Here is a 20,967-nt window from a genome sequence, read left to right on the forward strand (position 1 = left end):
GTATATACAAAGACAACTACTTTGGTTTTTGCTTGACTCAGTAGTCAAAGATTGTATTTTAATTTCATGTCTCATTGAAGTCAGAAACAAAGGAACAAAGGGAAGGGATAATGAGAGAACAAATGAGATAAGGAGGGGCAAACAACAGGAATTCTGCAGATGCTGGAAATTCAAGCAACACACATAAAAGTTGCTGGTGAACGCAGCAGACCAGGCAGCATCTCTAGGAAGAGGTACAGTCGACGTTTCAGGCCGAGACCCTTCATCAGGACTAACTGAAGGAAGAGTGAGTAAGGGATTTGAAAGTTGGAGGGGGAGGGGAAGATCCAAAATGATAGGAGAAGACAGGAGGGGGAGGGATGGAACCAAGAGCTGGACAGGTGATTGGCAAAAGGGATACGAGAGGATCATGGGACAGGAGGTCCAGGAAGAAAGACGGTGGGGGGGGGGGGGGGAACCCAGAGGATGGGCAAGGGGTATATTCAGAGGGACAGAGGGAGAAAAAGGAGAGTGAGAGAAAGAATGTGTGAATAAAAATAAGTAACAGATGGGGTACGAGGAGGAGGTGGGCATCAGCGGAAGTTAGAGAAGTCGATGTTCATGCCATCAGGTTGGAGGCTATCCAGACGGAATATAAGGTGTTGTTCCTCCAACCTGAGTGTGGCTTCACCTTTACAGTAGAGGAGGCCATGGATAGACATGTCAGAATGGGAATGGGATGTGGAATTAAAATGTGTGGCCACTAGGAGATCCTGTTTTCTCTGGCGGACAGACGTAGATGTTCAGCAAAGCGGTCTCCCAGTCTGCGTCGGGTCTCACCAATATATAAAAGGCCACATCAGGAGCACCGGACGCAGTATATCACCCCAGTTGACTCACAGGTGAAGTGTTGCCTCACCTGGGAGGACTGTGTGGGGCCCTGAATGGTGGTAAGGGAGGAAGTGTAAGGGCATGTGTAGCACTTGTTCCGCTTACACGGGTAAGTGCCAGGAGGGAGATCAGTAGGGAGGGATGGGGGGGGAACGAATGGACAAGGGAGTTGCCTAGGGAGCAATCCCTGCGGAATGCAGAGAGGGGGGGGAGGGAAAGATGTGCTTAGTGGTGGGATCCCGTTGGAGGTGGCGGAAGTTACGGAGAATAATATGTTGGACCCGGAGGCTGGTGGGGTGGTAGGTGAGGACCAGGGGAACCCTATTCCTAGTGGGGTGGCGGGAGGATGGAGTGAGAGCAGATGTATGTGAAATGGGGGAGATGCGTTTAAGAGCAGAGTTGATAGTGGAGGAAGGGAAGCACCTTTCTTTAAAAAAGGAAGACATCTCCCTCGTCCTAGAATGAAAAGCCTCATCCTGAGAGCAGATGCGGCGGAGACGGAGGAATTGCGAGAAGGGGATGGCGTTTTTGCAAGAGACAGGGTGAGAAGAGGAATAGTCCAGATAGCTGTGAGAGTCAGTAGGCTTATAGTAGACATCAGTGGATAAGCTGTCTCCAGAGACAGAGACAGAAAGATCTAGAAAGGGGAGGGAGGTGTCAGAAATGGAAATGGACATGCAGAACTCGTTGACTTTATTCTTCCTGCACGCATGCAGAACTTGTTGACTTTATTAACTTTGCCTCCAACTTTCACCCTGCCCTCAAGTTTACCTGGTCTACCAACCTTATAGTTCCCACACCTCGCACTTCCCATTTCTACCTCCTACCCAAGATCCACAAACCTGCCTGTCCTGGCCGACCTATTGTCTCAGCTCGCTCCTGCCCCACCGAACTCGTTTCTGCATACCTCGGCACGGTTTTATCCCCCCTTGTTCAATCCCTTCCGACCTATGTTCGTGACACTTCTCACGCTCTTAAACTTTTCGATGATTTTAAGTTCCCTGGCCCCCACCGCTTTATTTTCACCATGGATGTCCAGTCCCTATATACTTCCATCCCCCATCAGGAAGGTCTCAAAGCTGTACGCTTCTTTTTGGATTCCAGACCTAATCAGTTCCCCTCTACCACCACTCTGCTCCGTCTAGCGGAATTAGTCCTTACTCTTAATAATTTCTCCTTTGGCTCCTCCCACTTCCTTCAAGCTAAAGGACCCGTATGGGTCCTAGCTATGCCTGCCTTTTTGTTGGCTTTGTGGAACAATCTATGTTCCATGCCTATTCTGGTATCTGTCCCCCACTTTTCCTTCGCTACATCGACGACTGCATTGGCGCTGCTTCCTGCACGCATGCAGAACTCGTTGACCTTATTAACTTTGCCTCCAACTTTCACCCTGCCCTCAAGTTTACCTGGTCCACTTCCAACACCTCCCTCCCCTTTCTAGATCTTTCTGCCTCTGTCTCTGGAGACAGCTTATCCACTGATGTCTACTATAAGCCTACTGACTCTCACAGCTATCTGGACTATTCCTCTTCTCACCCTGTCTCTTGCAAAAACGCCATCCCCTTCTCGCAATTCCTCCATCTCCGCCGCATCTGCTCTCAGGATGAGGCTTTTCATTCTAGGACGAGGGAGATGTCTTCCTTTTTTAAAGAAAGGTGCTTCCCTTCCTCCACTATCAACTCTGCTCTTAAACGCATCTCCCCCATTCCACGTACATCTGCTCTCACTCCATCCTCCCGCCACCCCACTAGGAATAGGGTTCCCCTGGTCCTCACCTACCACCCCACCAGCCTCCAGGTCCAACATATTATTCTCCGTAACTTCCGCCACCTCCAACGGGATCCCACCACTAGGCACATCTTTCCCTCCCCCCCCCTCTCTGCATTCCGCAGGGATCGCTCCCTACGCAACTCCCTTGTCCATTCGTCCCCCCCATCCCTCCCCACTGATCTCCCTCCTGGCACTTATCCGTGTAAGCGGAACAAGTGCTACGCATGCCCTTACACTTCCTCCCTTACCACCATTCAGGGCCCCAAACAGTCCTTCCAGGTGAGGCAACACTTCACCTGTGAGTCGACTGGGGTGATATACTCCGTCCGGTGCTCCCGATGTGGCCTTTTATATATTGGCGAGACCCGACGCAGACTGGGAGACCGCTTTGCTGAACATCTACGCTCTGTCTGCCAGAGAAAGCAGGATCTCCCAGTGGCCACACATTTTAATTCCACATCCCATTCCCATTCTGACATGTCTATCCACGGCCTCCTCTACTGTAAAGATGAAACCTCACTCAGGTTGGAGGAACAACACCTTATATTCCGTCTGGGTAACCTCCAACCTGATGGCATGAACATCGACTTCTCTAACTTCTGCTGATGCCCCACCTCCCCCTCGTACCCCATCTGTTACTTATTTTTATACACACATTCTTTCTCTCACTCTCCTTTTTATCCCTCTGTCCCTCTGAATATACTCCTTGCCCATCCTCTGGGTTCCACCCCCCCCCCCCCGTCTTTCTTCCCGGACCTCCTGTCCCATGATCCTCTCGTATCCCCTTTTGCCAATCACCTGTCCAGCTCTTGGCTCCATCCCTCCCCCTCCTGTCTTCTCCTTTCATTTTGGATCTCCCCCTCCCCCTCCAACTTTCAAATCCCTTATTCACTCTTCCTTCAGTTAGTCCTGACGAAGGGTCTCGGCCTGAAATGTCGACTGTACCTCTTCCTAGAGATGCTGCCTGGCCTGCTGCGTTCACCAGCAACTTTTATGTGTGTTGAGATAAGAAGGAGGACTGGGAGGGAGGAATGTGCAGAAACATGCAAGTCCCAATATACCCTGAGTATCTAGAGCTGGTCTCTTTGAAAGCTGGAATCTGTGCTGTCTGACCATTGGATCTCTTTGTGCCATTAGTTAAACATCAGGACTGTTAAAAGTTGTTTTCATTAAATCTACAGCTTAATGATTCTGGGTTTGTCATATATTTTGTCTTGAAAATGACTTGGATATCTATTCACCCTTCTTGAAATAATTTGAAATTCTTCAGTTCTCATGCACCACCCATATAGCACTGGACACCTGCAAGTGTTGCTACAAAATTCTGTGAATAAGTATTCATCTTGGATCAGCTCACTCATCATAATAAGAGCTGGTGGAGAGCAAGGAGTTGTCAAACATGGATTCCCAATCCAGGTTCTTTGCTGTATCCTTAGGCTATGAATTCTTCTATCCTAGCTCCAAAATCTATTTATCTCTGGCCTTGTATTCTGCTACCACTCCTTCATAGGGTCCACATTGTTTACCCTCTGGCAATACTATTAAGTGGTAATATTTGCTACTTAAGTCTGGATGTAATTGAATGTTTGGAGGCCATATTGTTTTTTAGTTTATGAAATTTGTATTGTGTCTCCATTGAAATTTCAAATTGATCAGTAATACTTCATAACATCATTTAATATATTCTAGTGTAATGCTCTGGTTAAGATTTTTACTGCTAGTGCTGTAGGGTATTTCACTTAGTAGCTTTCTGTAGAAGCAGTGTGTCCTGCAGATAGCTTGTTTAGGATTTTGGCTAAAGATAAATTCAACTTAGGGATGGTGTGTCAGCCAATCAGGAAGGTGGAATTGGGAGAAGGATCTAGAGAAAGCTGGGCAGAGAAAGATTGGGGACGGACACTGGTAGCGTTTGTGGTCTTTTTGCGGGAGCTGTGGTGGGGACAGAAGGGAAGATGGCTGAGGATGCCATGGGAAGGAGTGTCCCTGTTGCACAAGGGGTTTTGTGCAGATGAACGGCTCCAAGGAGGAAGGGCTATTGAGAGGGAGAAGGAATGTTGAGCAAAGTTCAGAATGTAGTGTGTGCTTTCACGCAGACCGTGAGTCCAGTGTCTGAGTAAAAGCACAACTTCAAGATGAGCTCCAGTGATGCACACATAGAGACTGGTTTACTGTAATGGGCCCTTTAATTTTATTTTTCCCTTTTCTTTTTCCTACTGACTGTTTGATAAAGGCAACATTTGTAAATGTACTTCCTTTATAATTTTTAAGTGGTGTATGATTTGTTATTTCTTACCGGCTGACAATTGTGTATGGGCAGTATTTACACAGCATTTGCTCAAATTGAGGTTTCTTTAATCAGAACATCATGACGTTCCTGTTTGAAGCCCAAATTATACGGACCCTAGACGTAAATTGCTTATGAAAAGTGGCCTTCTCACGGCCGAGTCCCTGGCTGTTAGGGCAGGCTAACGAGCCAAGTTTTGATACAAGCCCAATGAGGGAGCTGCACTAATATATGAGGAGATTCTCCCTCCTCAAATATGGCCAAAATCCTGTTGTAATAATTGTACATGAGTCTGATTTTGGAATGAATTTGGGATTGTTTCTAGAAAAGCTAATGCTTTCTTAACAACTGAATCTCGAATAATTTTGCATCATTCTCTTCTAAGAAAGATAACGTTGCTGAAGTCTCAGGAAAGAAAGGTGTAATTAAGATATTTAATGTGTTAAAAGATGTAAAAAGGATGCAACTAAAAATACTAGTTTTAAAGTTGATAAGTCGCCTTTCTAAGTGAAATGCATCCTGGATTGTTGAAGGAAGGAAAACGGGAAATTGCAGAGGCAATTCCAGATGTCTCGTGGTACATGGGTGGTGCATGACAACTGAAGAATTTCAAATTATTTCAGGGTGGGTGAAAAGATAGACCCAGCAACTATAAGCCAGTCAATTTAACCTTGATGGCAGAGGAATTTTTGGAAATAATAGTAAATTTGATAAGCTTGGATTAATTTGGGAAAACCAGCATAAATTAGTTAAAGGCAGTCGAAGCTTAATTAATCTGACAATGCAGTCAATGAGATCTTAAATGCTGCAAAATAGGCTTTTCATCAGAGTTGAAGTCCGTGGATTAATACAGGCAGTAACAGAATGGATAGCAAATTAGGCGAGTCAGAAAACTAAAACGAGTAAGGAAGGTTGTGTTTTGTTTTGGACTAAGTTGTATGGTGAAGTTTGGCAGAGATCTACTTTTTAATCAAATATTATTGGCTTTGATAGTGAACGCAAATGAGAGTAAATGTAATGAGAATGAATGGACATGGCACTTGAAATTTATTATTTAGTGCTAAATTATAGTTGAATGAACAAGGAGGTGATAAAAAAGGGCTGTTTCAGAACATGTATCTGGGTTGTATGCTTGTCGATTGGAAAGTTGAAAAGGTTTAAAAAAAAACATAAATGCTGGTATTATGAGTGGATCGAAGCACAAGACGGTCTTGATAAATCGTCTTTTTATTTTGCCCACGGCTGGAGTTCCATGTCTAGTTCTAGGTACCATTCCTTACAAAAGACCTGTAGGCTTTTGGAGGTTGCTGAAGAAAATTTAAAAATGATTCTGCAGATATAGGAATCATGTTATTTGAATAGAGTGGAGAAGCTGTGTTCTTACTTGAACAGAGGAGCTTCAGGGGTATTTGATAAAATAAGGAAAAGAGTGACAAATGGATAGAGGGAAACTGTTCCCATTAGCAAAACAGTCAAGGATCAAACAATATAAATTATATTTGTTGGGCAAAGTAACCAAAAGTGATGTGGAGAAAATATTTTATGTAGTGGATGGTCAAAGAGTAAATTGCTGAAGTGGATCATGGAGTAGATTCCAATATGGTGTTCAGAAGAGACTGGATACTTATCTGAAAGGAAAATAAAATGCAATGTTATTGGGCATGTGAGGATGGCAGTGGGGGTGGGGGAGTTATAGAGTGGGACGAGCTATTGCATTGAACCATTGTAGACTTTATAGAATGAACAGCTTGCTTATGTTTTATAATCTTTCCTGTGATTTCTTTGAACTTGAATCTGAACTTAGTTGTTTCATTTATATACTAATCAGACTAGCCGGCAAAATGCATTGCTCAATGTAAAGAACCTATGCTTGACTTCTAAAATAAATATCTGTTGAAAGTAGTTATTGAACTAGATCTAATAAACGTATTCACTGAAGTCTGGTCAACCAAATTATGTTAAGTTCCTTGCATTCACTACTTGCAGGATGCTGGATATGGTGAAAAATCATTTTTTGCACCAGAAGAGGAGAATGAAGAAGAATTTCAGATGAAGATTGATGATGAGGTAACAAAGGGAAACTGCTCCTATTAAAGTAAAAATTCTCAGCTCCTGAAATTACAATCATGCACTTAATGCACATGTTGAAACACCATTTATAATTTCATGGAATTGAAGTATTTTCTCATTAGATTCTTGGATTGCTAAAGCTAATAGGCTAGATTGTATTTGAACTAGACTATTAGTTGCTTTTGCCCCGCACTTCCATCTTTTTCTCTCCAGCTCTTTCTCCTTCCCCTCTGTTCCTGCTATTCCCACAGTCACAATTAGTTTCTGTAGCCCCATCACATAAACTGAGTTCTAGGCTTCACTGTTACAGCTGTCCCACAGAATGGAATAATCATGTGGCAAGGAGATGTCGGGATAATCACTGACATTTAAGAACAGCTGAAATGTAGGAGCAAACGCAAGAACTACAATAGTTGTATATTCCTTTTTGGTGTAAGGAGTTTTAAAAAAGTGAGCCCCAACTGTGCCTAACAAATAAATCAAGGATAGTGACGCAAGAGACTATAGATGTTGGAATCTGGAGCAGCAAACTATCTGCTGGAGGAACTCAGCGGACTGAGTATTAAGGTGCATGGTTTTGACCCAAAATGTAGATGATTCCTTCCGTCACACAGTTACTGTTCAACCTGCTGGTTTACTCAAGCAGTTTGTTTCGTAGATCAAGGATAGAATTGGATCCTGAGAGATGCCATATAAGAATGCTATGCAAAGTAGCAGACTTGATGATTGGTTTAGATATTGGAAAAGAAAGATAAATAAATTGATTAAGAGAGCGAAAATAGAATAGACCTGAAAGCAAACTTGCAGGGAAAATAAAAGTGTACTGTTGAAGTTTCTACAAATATTCGAAATAAGAAAAGTTACTGAAATTAACTGTAGCCCCCCTACTTTTAGAAATGGGAGAATTCATAATTGTGAACAGAAAAACAGAGGGGAAACTAAAGTGATATTTTGGCTGTCTTCAGTAAAGAGGATGCAAATAACTTCCTAGAAATGTTGTGAAGCCTTAACCATAAACAAGGTGACAAAGGAAGTAGTACTGGAGAAATGAAATGTACTGAGGCCAATAAACGCCCAAAGACTGATCATCTGCATCCAGGAGTTTCAAAGGGGTTAACCATGGAAATGGTGGATGCACTGGGAATCAGTTTTCTAAAATTTAATAGATTTTGGAATGGTTCCTGCAGAGCGGATGATGGCAAAGAGAAAGCAAAGAAAACACAAAACTGAAGACTGCTTAGATCATTAGTGGGAAAAGTCTTGGCAGTTGTTTTAAAGGATGAGATAAAGGACACACTTAAGAAAAAATCAACATGATTAGGTAAGTTCAATATAGATTTTGAGAATAGAAATTGTGCTTGAAGAAGAAAAATAAAGAAAAAATGTTTCTGTAAGAATATGGCAGTTGTTTGAAGATACAACTAGAAGAATAGATAAGGCAAAGATCATCTGTTGTGGTGTACCTAGATTTTCAGAAATCCTTCAATAAAGTGTCATATAAAAGGTTGGTGTGTAAAATGAAAATGCATGGAGTGGGAGGTAACATATGACAGTCATATTTCAGTTGGTGAAACGATTGTCTTAAACAGGAGGTTATAAACTCAGGATACAAGGCCAAACGTTTAGGACTCAGATGAAGAGAACTTTCCCCACTCAGAGTGATGGACTTATGGCATTCTCTTTGCCAGAAGGCTATGGAGACCAAGTGACATAATATTAAAGAAGCTGATAGATACACTTCTGGAAGCAAATAGTATCAATATGTGTGGGGAGAGAGAAGGAGCATGGTGTTGATGATAATGTCATGCAATATGGCCTTCCATCCCACTGAATTCATGCTGGCAATCTAGTAGCGATTTATCCTAATCCTATGCTCATCCCGTTTTATTCTCCCCATACTCCCATCAACTCCCCCCCACATTCTTTAGTGACCCACACACCTAGGTGGAATTTATAATGAATGATCAAAACTTTGGCCTGTGGGAGAAAACTGAGACATCTGAGGAAACCCATAGGGTCAGAGGAAGAACCGGCAAGCTCCTCACAGACAACACCAGATGTTAGGTTGTTAGAATTTTCAGGTAGCAGTACTACTAGCTGTGCAATATTGCCACCTGTGCCACTACACAACCATCATAGGTCCAGATGCGGGTAAGATTACCCGGTTACCATTACTTCAGTAAGGATGAATTGTTGTGGATTATAATGAAGCTGTCAATGCTGTGATCGCTAATATCTGTTTTCATGAGGTCAATATTCCTTGGCTGACATTTCCTTCTTATTGCCCTTTTGCAGGTCAGGACAGCACCTTGGAATACAACACGAGCATTCATTGCTGCAATGAAGGGCAAGTGTCTACTGGAGGTGACTGGGGTTGCTGATCCTACTGGTTGTGGTGAAGGATTTTCCTACGTCAAGGTTCCCAACAAACCACAGCAGCAGAAGGTAATGCTTTGCAGTTTGGATGATGTTCTTCCTTTTTTGCAAAGTGTTAGAAGTTATGTTTATCAATCCATACAATGCGTACTTCATTTTTCATGCTCATAGTTATATGTAGCAGCAGTCAATGTGCTTGCTTACTCATTTATTAATTTTGTTTCCAAATTTTCAAATAAAACCTTCAGCAGAGTTGATGCTAAATTTCACATGACATTGGCCAGAATTATGTGACTTAAATCATTAACCTAATGTTATCATAACATGTAAATTGATTTCATTTTGGTGTTTATAAGTGAAATTAAGTTACTATTTGTTGGCAAGTTAATCAGTAATATCCAGTGAAAAATTTCTAAGATTTAATTTTTGGATGATATGCATAAATAATTTTGTTTATCAACGTTAGTCTTCAATTTTTAGCTGTACAAGTATAACTGACCTTGTACTTATTATGTGAGAAAGGAAGTTTGGAGATAGTATATGGTCAATGAAAAACTAAACAAGTGGGCTAGCCTATGGATCATACCTATTTGCTTCCAACTGACTATGTTGAGTAAATTGGATTGATAACTTATGCTCAGAATGTGACAAATTTTTTATTGTCTGCATCTAGGAATTCTCATGAAGAATTTTATTTATTAAAGTTTTTGATGCAGCTGCAACAGTTACTACTTTTTTCAAGTGTTATGAACTTCTTGTTACTAATCTTACGAACTTTGGATAATGGAGCATACTAACACAAAGAATTTGTTTAAAAATTATGTTAGTTACTTAATAAAATCTGCGTCCCATGTGAGCAGACTTGGGAGATGGAACCCAGTAATTGCCTTTAAACCCATAAATGTTGTGATACAACATACAACCAAAAGGTAGAATGCATTTGATGCTAGTAGAAAGTTTGTACAGGATGCCACCATTGATATCCAGTGCTGGGAAAAGGTCTAATTTGATTCCACCATAAATTAAGCATCATAGCATAGTGGTTGTAGTTCCAGTGGTTACATAGCTATTACAGCACCAACGACCCAGGTTCAACTTTTTCGCTGTCTGTAAGGACTATGTACATTTTCCCCTTGATTGCATGGGTTTCTTCTGGGTGCTCCGGTTTCCTCCCATATTCTAAAGACATACGGGTCAGGGTTAGTAAGTTGTGGGAATGCTCTGTTAACACCGGAAACTTGATGACACTTATGGGCTCCCCACATATATCCTTAAACTGTTTTGATCGTTGAACTGTAAAGGACGTATTTCACTGCAGGTTTTGATATTTTGATGTATAGTACATGTGACAAATAAAGCTAATACTTTATTATACTGTAATGTATTATGCCGAAGGACCTTCAGATGCTCTTCTTGAATCCTATGATTTTATTTTTTAAAACACAAGAATGAATCACAAGATTCCAGTTTTTTTTTGGAGTTCATGTTGAACCTTTACTGCTTTAAATTGTATGAGTAAATACAAAATATATTTTAAAATTTGACTTGATTTCCAGGATGACAATCAGCCTCAACCAGTGAAGAAGACAGTGACAGGAACAGATGCTGACCTGCGGCGACTATCTTTGAAAAATGCCAAACAGCTTCTTCGGAAGTTCGGAGTTCCTGAGGAAGAAGTAAGTTGTTCCAGTGTGCAGTTTTACCAGCAATAAGTCTTTCACTGTAACACATACAAAATGCTGGAGGAACGTAGCGGGTCAGGTAGCACCTGTGGAAATAAGTAAATAATGGACATAGTAAAGAAAGCCCAGCAGCGTCTCTACTTTCTATGAAGGCTGAGAGAAGTCCATCTCCCACCCCCCTTCCTCACCACATTCTACAGAGGATGTATCGAGAGCATCCTGAGCAGCTGCATCACTGCCTGGTTCGGAAACTGCACCATCTCGGATCACAAGACTCTGCAGCGGTTAGTGAGGTCAGCTGAGAAGATCATTGGGGTCTCTGTTCCCGCCATTACAGACATTTACACCACACGCTGCATCCGCAAAGCAAACAGCATTATGAAGGACCCCACGCACCCCTCATACAAACTCTTCTCCCTCCTGCCATCTGGCAAAAGGCACCGAAGCAGTCGGGCTGTCACGACCAGACTATGTAATAGTTTCTTCCCCCAAGCCATCAAACTCCTCAATACCCAGAGCCTGGACTGACACCAACCTATCTGCTCTGTACTGTGCCTATTGTCTTGTTTATTATTTATTGTAATGCCTGCACTGTTTTGTGCACTTTATGCAGTCCTGGGTAGGTCTGTAGTCTAGTGTAGTTTTTTGTGTTGTTTTACGTAGTTCAGTGTAGTTTTTGTATTGTTTCATGTCGCACCATGGTCCTGAAAAATGTTGTCTCGTTTTTACTGTGTACTGTACCAGCAGTTATGGTTGAAATGACAATAAAAAGTGACTTGACTTGACTTGATTTCGTGCCGAGACCCTTCATCAGAATTGGAAAGGAAAGGGGAAGAAGCCAGAATAAGAAGATGGGTGGAAGGGAAGGAGTACAAGCACAAAGGTGACAAATGAAACTAGGTAGGTGGGAGAGGGGGGTGAAGTAAGAAGCTGAAGAGGATAGGTGGTAAAGGGAATCAGGTTTAATATCACTGGCATATGTTGTTTTGTGGCAGCAGTACATTGCAATACATAAATTTTAAAAATTATAATAAATATATATACATATAAAATTTAATTAAGTAGTGCAAAAAGAGAGCAAAAAGAAGACAAAATAGTCAGGTGGTGTGCATGGGTTCATCATCCATTCAGAAATCTGATGGTGGTGGAGAAGATGCTGCTCCTGAAACATTGAATGTGTGTCTTAAGGCTCCTGTACCTTCTCATTGATGGTAGCAATGAGAAGGTGGTATGTCCTGGGTGATGGGGTTCTTACGACGGATACCACCTTTTTGAGATCACTTTTTGCAGATATACCTTGCTCAGGAGACTAGTGCACATGATGGCTGAGTTTCTAACTTTCTGCAGCTTTTTCTGATCCTGTGCAATGGCCCCTCCGTAACCAGATGGTGATGCAACAACCAGTTAGAATGTTCTCCACGGTACAGTACAACTGTAGAAGTTTGTGAGTTTTTTGGTAACATACCAAGTCTTCTCAAATGCCTAATGAAATATATCCACTGTCGTTCCTTCTTTGTAATTGCATCAATATGTTGGGCCCAGGATAGATCTTCAGAAATGTTGACCCCCAGGAACTTGAAGCTGCTCAACCTTTCCACTGCTGATCCCTTGATGAGGACTGGTGTGTGTTCCTTGACTTCTGCCTTCCTGAAGTCCACTGTTAGTTCCTTAGTCTTAATGGCATTGAGTGCAAGGTTTTTGTTTCAACACCACTCAACCAGCTGATCTACAGTGATGCTAGAAAGTTTGTGAGCCCTGTAGAACTTCCTCTATTTCTGTATGTATGTATATATATATATATATATATATATATATATATATATATGACCTAAAATGTGATCAGATCATCACGTAAGCCCTAAAACTAGGTAAAGAGAACCCAATTAAAGAAATAACACAAAAATGTTATTCTTGTTCATTTATTTATTGAGAAAAGTGATCCAGTAATACATGTATTTGTTAAAAGAAGTACGTGAACCTTTGCTTTCAGTAACTGGTGTGACCACCTTGTAGAGCAGTGACTTCAACCAAACACTTCTGATAACTATTGACCAGTCCTGCACATCTGCTTGGAGGAATTTAGGCCATTGCTCCTTTCAAAACTGCTTCAACTCTGGGATGTTGGTGTGCTTACTTGGTCCTTCCACAACATTTCTATAGGATTAAGGACAACACTTTGACTCTGTCATTCCAAAACACAAATTTTCTCCTTTTTAAACCATTCTGTTGTTGATTTATTCTTATGTTTCGGATTATTGTCTTGTTGCATTATCCAACTTCTATTAAACTTCAGGTAATGGACTGCTACCCTGACATTTTCCTGAAAAATATCTTGATACAATTTTGAATTCATTGCCCCCTCAACAATTGCAAGGTATCCAGAGACTTGTTCTGGAGCTGCTCCGGCCTATGGTCAGGCCACACTTAGATCCCCTCCAGTTCACCTACCAGCCCCGACTAGGAGTTGAGGATGCCATCGTCTACCTGCTGAACCGTGTCTACGCCCACCTGGACAAGCCAGCGAGCACTGTGAGGGTCATGTTTTTTGACTTCTCCAGTGCATTCAACACCATCCGCCCTGCTCTGCTGGGGAGAAGCTGACAGCGATGCAGGTGGATGCTTCCCTGGTATCATGGATTCTTGATTACCTGACTGGCAGACCACAGTACGTGTGCTTGCAACACTGTGTGTCCGACAGAGATCAGCAGCACTGGGGCCCCACAGGGGACTGTCTTGTCTCCCTTTCTCTTCACCATTTACACCTCAGATTTCAACGACTGCACAGAGTCTTGTCATCTTCAGAAGTTTTCGGATGACTCTGCCATAGTTGGATGCATCAGCAAGGGAGATGAGGCTGAGTACGGGGCTACGGTAGGAAACTTTGTCACATGGTGTGAGCAGAATTATCTGCAGCTTAATGTGAAAAAGACTAAGGAGCTGGTGGTAGACCTGAGGAGAGCTAAGTTACCGGTGACCCCTGTTTCCATCCAGGGGGTCAGTGTGGACGTGGTGGAGGATTACAAATACCTGGGGATATGAATTGACAATAAACTGGACTGGTCAAAGAACACTGAGGCTGTCTACAAGAAGGATCAGAGCCGTCTCTTTTTCCTGAGGAGACTGAGGTCCTTTAACATCTGTCGGACGAGGCTGAGGATGTTCTACGAGTCTGTGGTGGCCAGTGCAATCATGTTTGCTGTTGTGTTCTTGGGCAGCAGGCTGAGGGTAGCAGACACCAACAGAATCAACAAACTCATTGGTAAGGCTAGTGATGTTGTGGGGATGGAACTGGACTCTCTGACAGTGGTGTCTGAAAAGAGGATGCTGTTCAAGTTGCATGCCATCTTGGACAATGTCTCCCATCCACTACATAATGTACTGGTTGAGCACAGGAGTACATTCAGCCAGAGACTCATTCCACCGAGATGCAACACAGAGCGTCATAGGAAGTCATTCCTGCCTGTGGCCTTCAAACTTTACAACCCCTCCCTTGGAAGGTCAGACACCCTGAGCCAATAGGCTGGATCCTGGACATTTCCTGACATAATTTACATAATACTATTTAATTATTTATGGTTTTATTACTATTTAATTATTTATGGTGCAACTGTAACGAATAGCAATTTCCCCTGGGATCAATAAAGTATGACTATGACTATCCTGAGGCAGCAAAGCAGCCCCAAACCATGATGTTCCTTGAATCATGCTTCAGAGTTGGGATGAGGTTTTGGTGTTGGTGTGCAGTGCCCTTTTTCCTTCAAACATAGCAATGTGCACTTATGCCAAAATGTTCAACTTTTGTCTCATCTGTCCACAGAACATTGTCCCAGAATTGTTGTAGAACATCCAGCTGGTCTTTTGCAAACTTGAGACATACAGCAATGTTTTGTTTTGAAAGCAGTAGTTTCCTCCATTGTGTCCTTCCATGAACACCATTCTTGTATTTCTTATAGTGGACAGAGGTCAGACACTTTAGCAAGTTCTAGAGATTTCTGTAGGTCTTTTGCTATTACCCTGGGTTCTTTCTCACCTCCTCTTGCATTGCATGTTGTGCTCCTGGTGTGATCTTTGTAGGATGCCCACTCCCAGGGAGAGTAGCAACAATACTGAGTTTCCTTTATTTGTAGACAGTTTCTCTTACTGTGGACTGATGAATACTCAGGTCTTTAAAAATGCTTTTGTAACCTTTTCTAGCTTCATGCATCTTAGTAAGCTGACTTTGTGTGTCTTTTTTATAGGGTAGGGCACCTCTACAACCCACATCTCCAATCTCATCTCATTGATTGCAACACCTGACCCCAAATAGCTTTTGTAGAAGGCATCACCCCAGAGGTTCGCATACATTTTCCAGCAAATACATGAAATATTGGGTCATTTTTCTCAATAAATAAATAAATGATGAAGTGTGATATATTTTGTGTTATTTAGTTATATTCTCTTTATCTGGTTTTAGGGTTTATGTGAAGATATGATCACATTTTAGGTCGTACTTATGCAGAAATAAAGGAAATTGGACAGGATTCACAAACTCTACAGCACCACTGTATATGTCACTCCTGTATGCCTCCTCACCACGGTTAGAAATTCAGCCAACAATAGTTGTATCATTGGCAAATTTATAGATGGCAATTGAGCTGTGCCTAGCTACATAGTCAAGGGTGTAGAGAGAGTAGAGAGGTGGGATAAGCACGCATCCTTGAGGTATGCCAGTGTTGATTGTCAGTGTGGAGGAAATGTTACTTCTGATCCACATACTGTAGTCTCCTGATGTGGAAGTCAAGGATCCAGTTGCAGAATGAGCTCAGTGGCCCAGGTTTTGGAGTTTGTTGATTAGTCTAGATGATCCAAGCCTGAGTCGAAAGCCAGTGAGATTGTATCTGTTGTAGAACTATTGTGACGATAGGCAAATTGCAGCAGGTCTGGGTCCTTGCTTAGGCAGGAATTGATTCTGGCCATGACTAACCTCTTACAGCACTTCATCACATTAGATGTGAGTGCAACTGGGTGATTATCGTTAAGTAAGATCACCCTGCTCTTCTTGGGCACTGATATGATTGTTTCCTTTTAGAAGCAAGTGGGACCCTCCATTTGCAGCAGGGAAAGATTAAAGATGTCCTTGAACACTCCCATCAGTTGGTTGGCACAGGCTTTCAGTGCCCTACCAGGTACACCATCAGGTCCTGATACCTCATGAAAGATGTGCTGAGATCAGCCTCTGAGACAGATTACTGGGTCACCAGATGCTGCATGGATTTGCACAGCTGTAGTTTTATTCTCCCTTTTAAACCATACATGAAAGGCATTTAATTCATCTGGGAGTGAATCATCACAGATGAGCTAAACGTGGAATTGGATAGGAGAGAAGAGTGGAACATTGGAGAAAGGGAAGGAGGAGGGGCATTGGGGGAGGTGATAGGCAGGGGAGGAGAAGAGAAGTCTCCTACTGGACTGCTTTGGAGCAAAGAGTGACAAGGATCTTTAGAAACTTACAGAAATCATTAATAAACTTGATTTGTTGGAATTATATCTTCTGTGTGAAATAAAAAATAGCATCATTTTATGCAACAATTATACAAATCTGAAACTTTTGATTACAACTGATGCTTTTATTTTTCTGGACAGATTAAAAAGCTTTCTCGATGGGAGGTCATTGATGTTGTGCGTACAATGTCAACAGAACAAGCCAGGTCAGGGGATACCCCCATGAGCAAATTTGCCCGTGGATCACGTTTTTCAGTGGCTGAACATCAGGAGCGATACAAGGAGGAGTGTCAACGCATTTTTGATCTTCAGAACAAGTAAGAAATAATTCTTACTATTTTATATCTTCAGTGTTAACTTCCATCAAATATAGGCTCATGTTAGAATTGGTGTTTATATTGTTTGAAGACTCAAATTTTAAAGAAGCTTAATTCCCATTCTAAGTTTCACTGTTTTGAAGCCTTCTATAGAGGAAGTATGATTGAATTGAAATTAGTTCAATAATATATTAAAATGTTCATTTATTTTTATCAAAAATATTGCTAAGTTATTGTTGCCAGTGCTAAATGTCCTATACCAGTTGATCTTTATCAATTAACTAACACTGATCAGTTGAGAATTTAGCCATGGAACTAAAATGCACATTGCTCAAGTTAAGGAAATTAATAAATTAAGACATAGGAGCAGAAATAATTCAGATAAAGCAACCCCTGTTTTTTTTTCTGATGAAGTTGTCAGTATATAACTTGTCCCTTAGACTGAATAGAGTCATAGAAAAGTACAACATAGAAACAGGTCCTTCAGTCCATCTAGTCCATGCTGAACCATTTAAAACTGCCTAGTCCCATCGATCTGCATCTAGACCTCAGTCCTGCATACCTCTGCCATCCATGTACCTACCCAAACTGCTCTTAAACATTGAAATTGAGTTCACGTGCATCATTTGCATTGCAATAGTCATCCGGTCCTTTGTGAGTTGTATCTTTTCAGATGGCAATGTTATGTTTTCTTTGTGATTAATGACAATTGTTAGTACTACTTGTTCTAACTCGTATTCTACTTGTTAGTAATCATATTTCACATATTGATGATTATGACTTTGGATTTACAGTTTTTCTGCCAAAGATGGGTTCACTTGTATCTTAAAATTAAAACACAAGCATTGGTTTAACCATCTGGAAGCCTTATTCTGTCTTTGAACTTCAAATTGCACCAAAGTAGTTTGCAATAACATAATTTTAAGAACCACATTTTATTTTCCAGCAAAAATTTGGAAAATGATCAGAAGACTATTCTACAATATTTTAGTTCTCAGTCAAATGTAATTCCGTTTTTTCCAATACTACTTTAGATGCTGTGCGAAAGATGCCCATTGGTGAGCATTTCAAATCTCAGCATGGAATTACGTACATACTTTTTCCAAGTGCTGCTAGCTGCATTTTATATCTAAAATTCGATGCTGTTGACAGAACCTTGTCTTCCAAAGATCCGCTAAGGCTGAGGTCTAGGTGATTATTACTGAAGGATTATTGTTTTTAACCTGTTGGATTACCCCCTTTTTCAAACCTGAAACATGTTCCTATCTGACAACTTTGAGTATTAAAGTGAATCATACATTTTGTACATTTTCTAATGGTTGAAAAGTATGTCATTAAAAAGTAGAATTAATGTAAGATTCATGTAAATGGGTAGTTGATGTGGATGGAGTTGTTATTGTGTTGTAACTCCCTCTGACTTTTAAGACTGTATTTAATGCAATGTAGTGGTTACATTTACTGTAACAGTTACTCAAATGATGCCAGTACTCTGTCTCCAGTTGTGCACCAAAAAGATCACCAGAGTTCCATATATTTGTTTGATTCCAAAATAACTACTCAATTCAGGTGCCAACATTATTACGCTGCATCTTCATGCTCATGTCAAACAAAGGATTTGGACTGACCTCCAGTTTCTCAGTACAACCACTGAGCTGACTTCAAAGTTAGTAGAAGGTTACATTGTTTTACAGTTCTATTAATGGATTCAGCAGATTTGTTTTTACACAATTGACAAGTACAATTCAGAATACTCAATTCTTTTGTTAATTTTTAGGGTCCTGTCTTCAACTGAGGTTCTCTCGACAGACACGGACAGTAGCTCAGCAGAAGACAGTGATTTTGAGGAAATGGGAAAAAATATTGAAAACATGTTACAGAATAAGAAAACAAGCTCGCAACTTTCTCGTGAGCGTGAGGAACAGGAACGTAAGGAACTGCAAAGGATGTTGATGGGAGAAGAAATGGGAAATGACAAAGACCGTGATAAAAAAGACAAGAAAGACAGGAAAGGCTCTTGTGAGTGACATTTGATATTGTTGCGGAAGAAGCAATGTTTTACTGATTGTTCTGACTGATTGGTACCATTTAGCTTCTGTTACGTGTGAATGACTGCTGGAATAAGAGGAACTAAAGGCAGAGTGGGACTGAAGAAGGAAATTACGCAGTGGCAGTATGTGAGGATAGATAATAAAAACTAGTATGGTGTGTTAAGCTTTGAGGGGGTTCATGGCGCAAATGTTAATTGAACCTAAATAGTTATCTTGTTTTTTGAAAAACACTCAATATTATAAACAATCATATTTTGAAAAATATAGACTGAAATTTTGAGTGTTTTTCAAAAAACAAGACATGAGCAAAATTGTATCCATTTTTGGTGTGCACAGTAAATTTTATAAATTTTGGTCCCTAATGTTGGAGAATAATTTTATTTTCTATTTTATTCTGGCGATTTTGTCCATTCAGATATTTTTCAATTTAGATGACCATTCTCAATTACTCTGTAGTTTGCATTTTGAAACTGTATTTCGGTGCCATAATTGGCTCAGTTTAAGGGCCAGTCTAAGGAGGAACTAATTTAAAACAGCCAAATTTTTTTATGTCGCATCAGAGTAAGTTGACTTTCATCTTGCTGAGTTTGGATCTGAGAAAGAGGATAGTTCAATGCAAAATCTAATAATCCACTCAGATCTACTGTCTATTCTTTTATCTTTGGATTAAATATAATATTATTTTGTAACATTAAACAACCTGACATTTATCCAAATCTTTTTTTTTGTCTTTTAGCATGCAGCACTCCAACCCCAGGGGTGTTTCATAAAGATGATGACACAGCCTCTGTTACCAGTCTTAACTCCTCAGCTACAGGACGACGACTGAAGATCTATCGTACATTCCGTGATGAAGATGGGAAGGAGTACGTAAGATGTGAGACTGTCAGGAAAGCTGCTGTAATCGATGCATATGTTAGAATAAGGACCACAAAAGATGAAGACTTCATGTAAGTTGAATTTTATTTTATTATTGCAATTATTTCTCTTCAGCATGAACTGCATCTTAGTTGTACGTCATTATTGTGCATGAGGTTACGTAATATTTGAGGTTATATGATACTTGATTTTCATTTTGCAGTGGAAATAATCAGAAGCAAAAATAATTCTTTGGATAGGTTTGTAGCAAAGAGTAAATTAAAGGACAATTGGGGTGTTCAAAATCAGTTTATCGAAATGTAATCTATGGAAGGAGGTGATAAACTGAGATTGTCTTGATAGATACAAAAGTGTCCTGGCCAATTATTTCCTTCACCCAGGTGCAAGAAAAATACATTTTTTGGTAATTTTCTGTTTTACTTTCAAATTGCTTCATTAGCTGTAAATGTTTGGGATGGCTTAACATTCTGAATTGTGCTTTGTAATTGAGGTTTCATTTTTCACTTTCTTTTTGTTAACCTTCTACCTCTTACTTGTAAAGCATTACTTCAAATCCACTCCAGTTACTGATCTGTACTTCATTGCTGCCCCTTTTGATAATCAGGTTTTGCCCAACTGTAAAGTGCCTTGAGATGAAATATCAATTGTTAGTAGAAAAACTAGTTGTAGAAATGTTCGAGTTTTCATATTTATGGAGCTACTTTGAAGGATGAGGTAGAATCTGCCATTGGGCAAATAAATGTCAGATCGAATTCTATACAGATAGATTTATCTGTTCATAAAGAAAAGATATCCTTTGTGTTCTCCAGTTTACCATCTGGCTTAACCCTGAGAATGAGAGAGACACATAAATATGAAAGAAAGGAGGAATATGGATCTGAGTGCAAGCAGAAGGGAGGTATTTAATTTGCTAAGTTTGGCAGAGACGTCACAGGCTGAAGGGCGTTTTCCTGTGCTGTAAAATCCTATGTTCGCATGAGGCAATTCAAACAGAAATGTGAATGCATTCTTTTATTGGAATGGAGTGCAGTGTGGCTTGGATTCATCTTACTGTGGTCTAAGAAGGCAATGGATGAAGAGTAGAAAACATTGAAAATGGATGGAAAAATTATTGCAACACACATCAAAGTTGCTGGTGAACGCAGCAGGCCAGGCAGCATCTGCAGGAAGAGGTGCAGTCGACATTTCAG

The 20,967-nt window shown here is 40.8% G+C and overlaps 1 protein-coding gene and 1 long non-coding RNA gene across 3 annotated transcripts in view; one reads left to right on the plus strand and one right to left on the minus strand.

The window, feature by feature from the left end:
- The window catches only part of taf1 (TAF1 RNA polymerase II, TATA box binding protein (TBP)-associated factor), a 158,148-nt gene that overhangs the window by 96,970 nt on the left and 40,211 nt on the right, over positions 1-20,967 (plus strand). For both annotated transcript variants that reach the window (XM_072270737.1, XM_072270738.1), the window contains 6 exons: positions 6,911-6,991; positions 9,290-9,439; positions 10,927-11,046; positions 16,675-16,850; positions 18,625-18,866; positions 19,635-19,848. In XM_072270737.1, coding sequence (XP_072126838.1) covers positions 6,911-6,991; positions 9,290-9,439; positions 10,927-11,046; positions 16,675-16,850; positions 18,625-18,866; positions 19,635-19,848 — 983 coding nt within the window. The remainder of the gene's footprint in view (positions 1-6,910; positions 6,992-9,289; positions 9,440-10,926; positions 11,047-16,674; positions 16,851-18,624; positions 18,867-19,634; positions 19,849-20,967) is intronic.
- The window catches only part of LOC140204217 (uncharacterized), a 57,071-nt gene continuing 47,031 nt past the window's right edge, over positions 10,928-20,967 (minus strand). Inside the window, exon 4 of the long non-coding RNA XR_011887561.1 lies at positions 10,928-11,138. This is a non-coding gene — a long non-coding RNA (uncharacterized lncRNA). The remainder of the gene's footprint in view (positions 11,139-20,967) is intronic.

Source organism: Mobula birostris, chromosome 10, assembly GCF_030028105.1.
Source record: "Mobula birostris isolate sMobBir1 chromosome 10, sMobBir1.hap1, whole genome shotgun sequence".
NCBI classification, from domain to species: Eukaryota; Metazoa; Chordata; class Chondrichthyes; order Myliobatiformes; family Myliobatidae; genus Mobula; species Mobula birostris.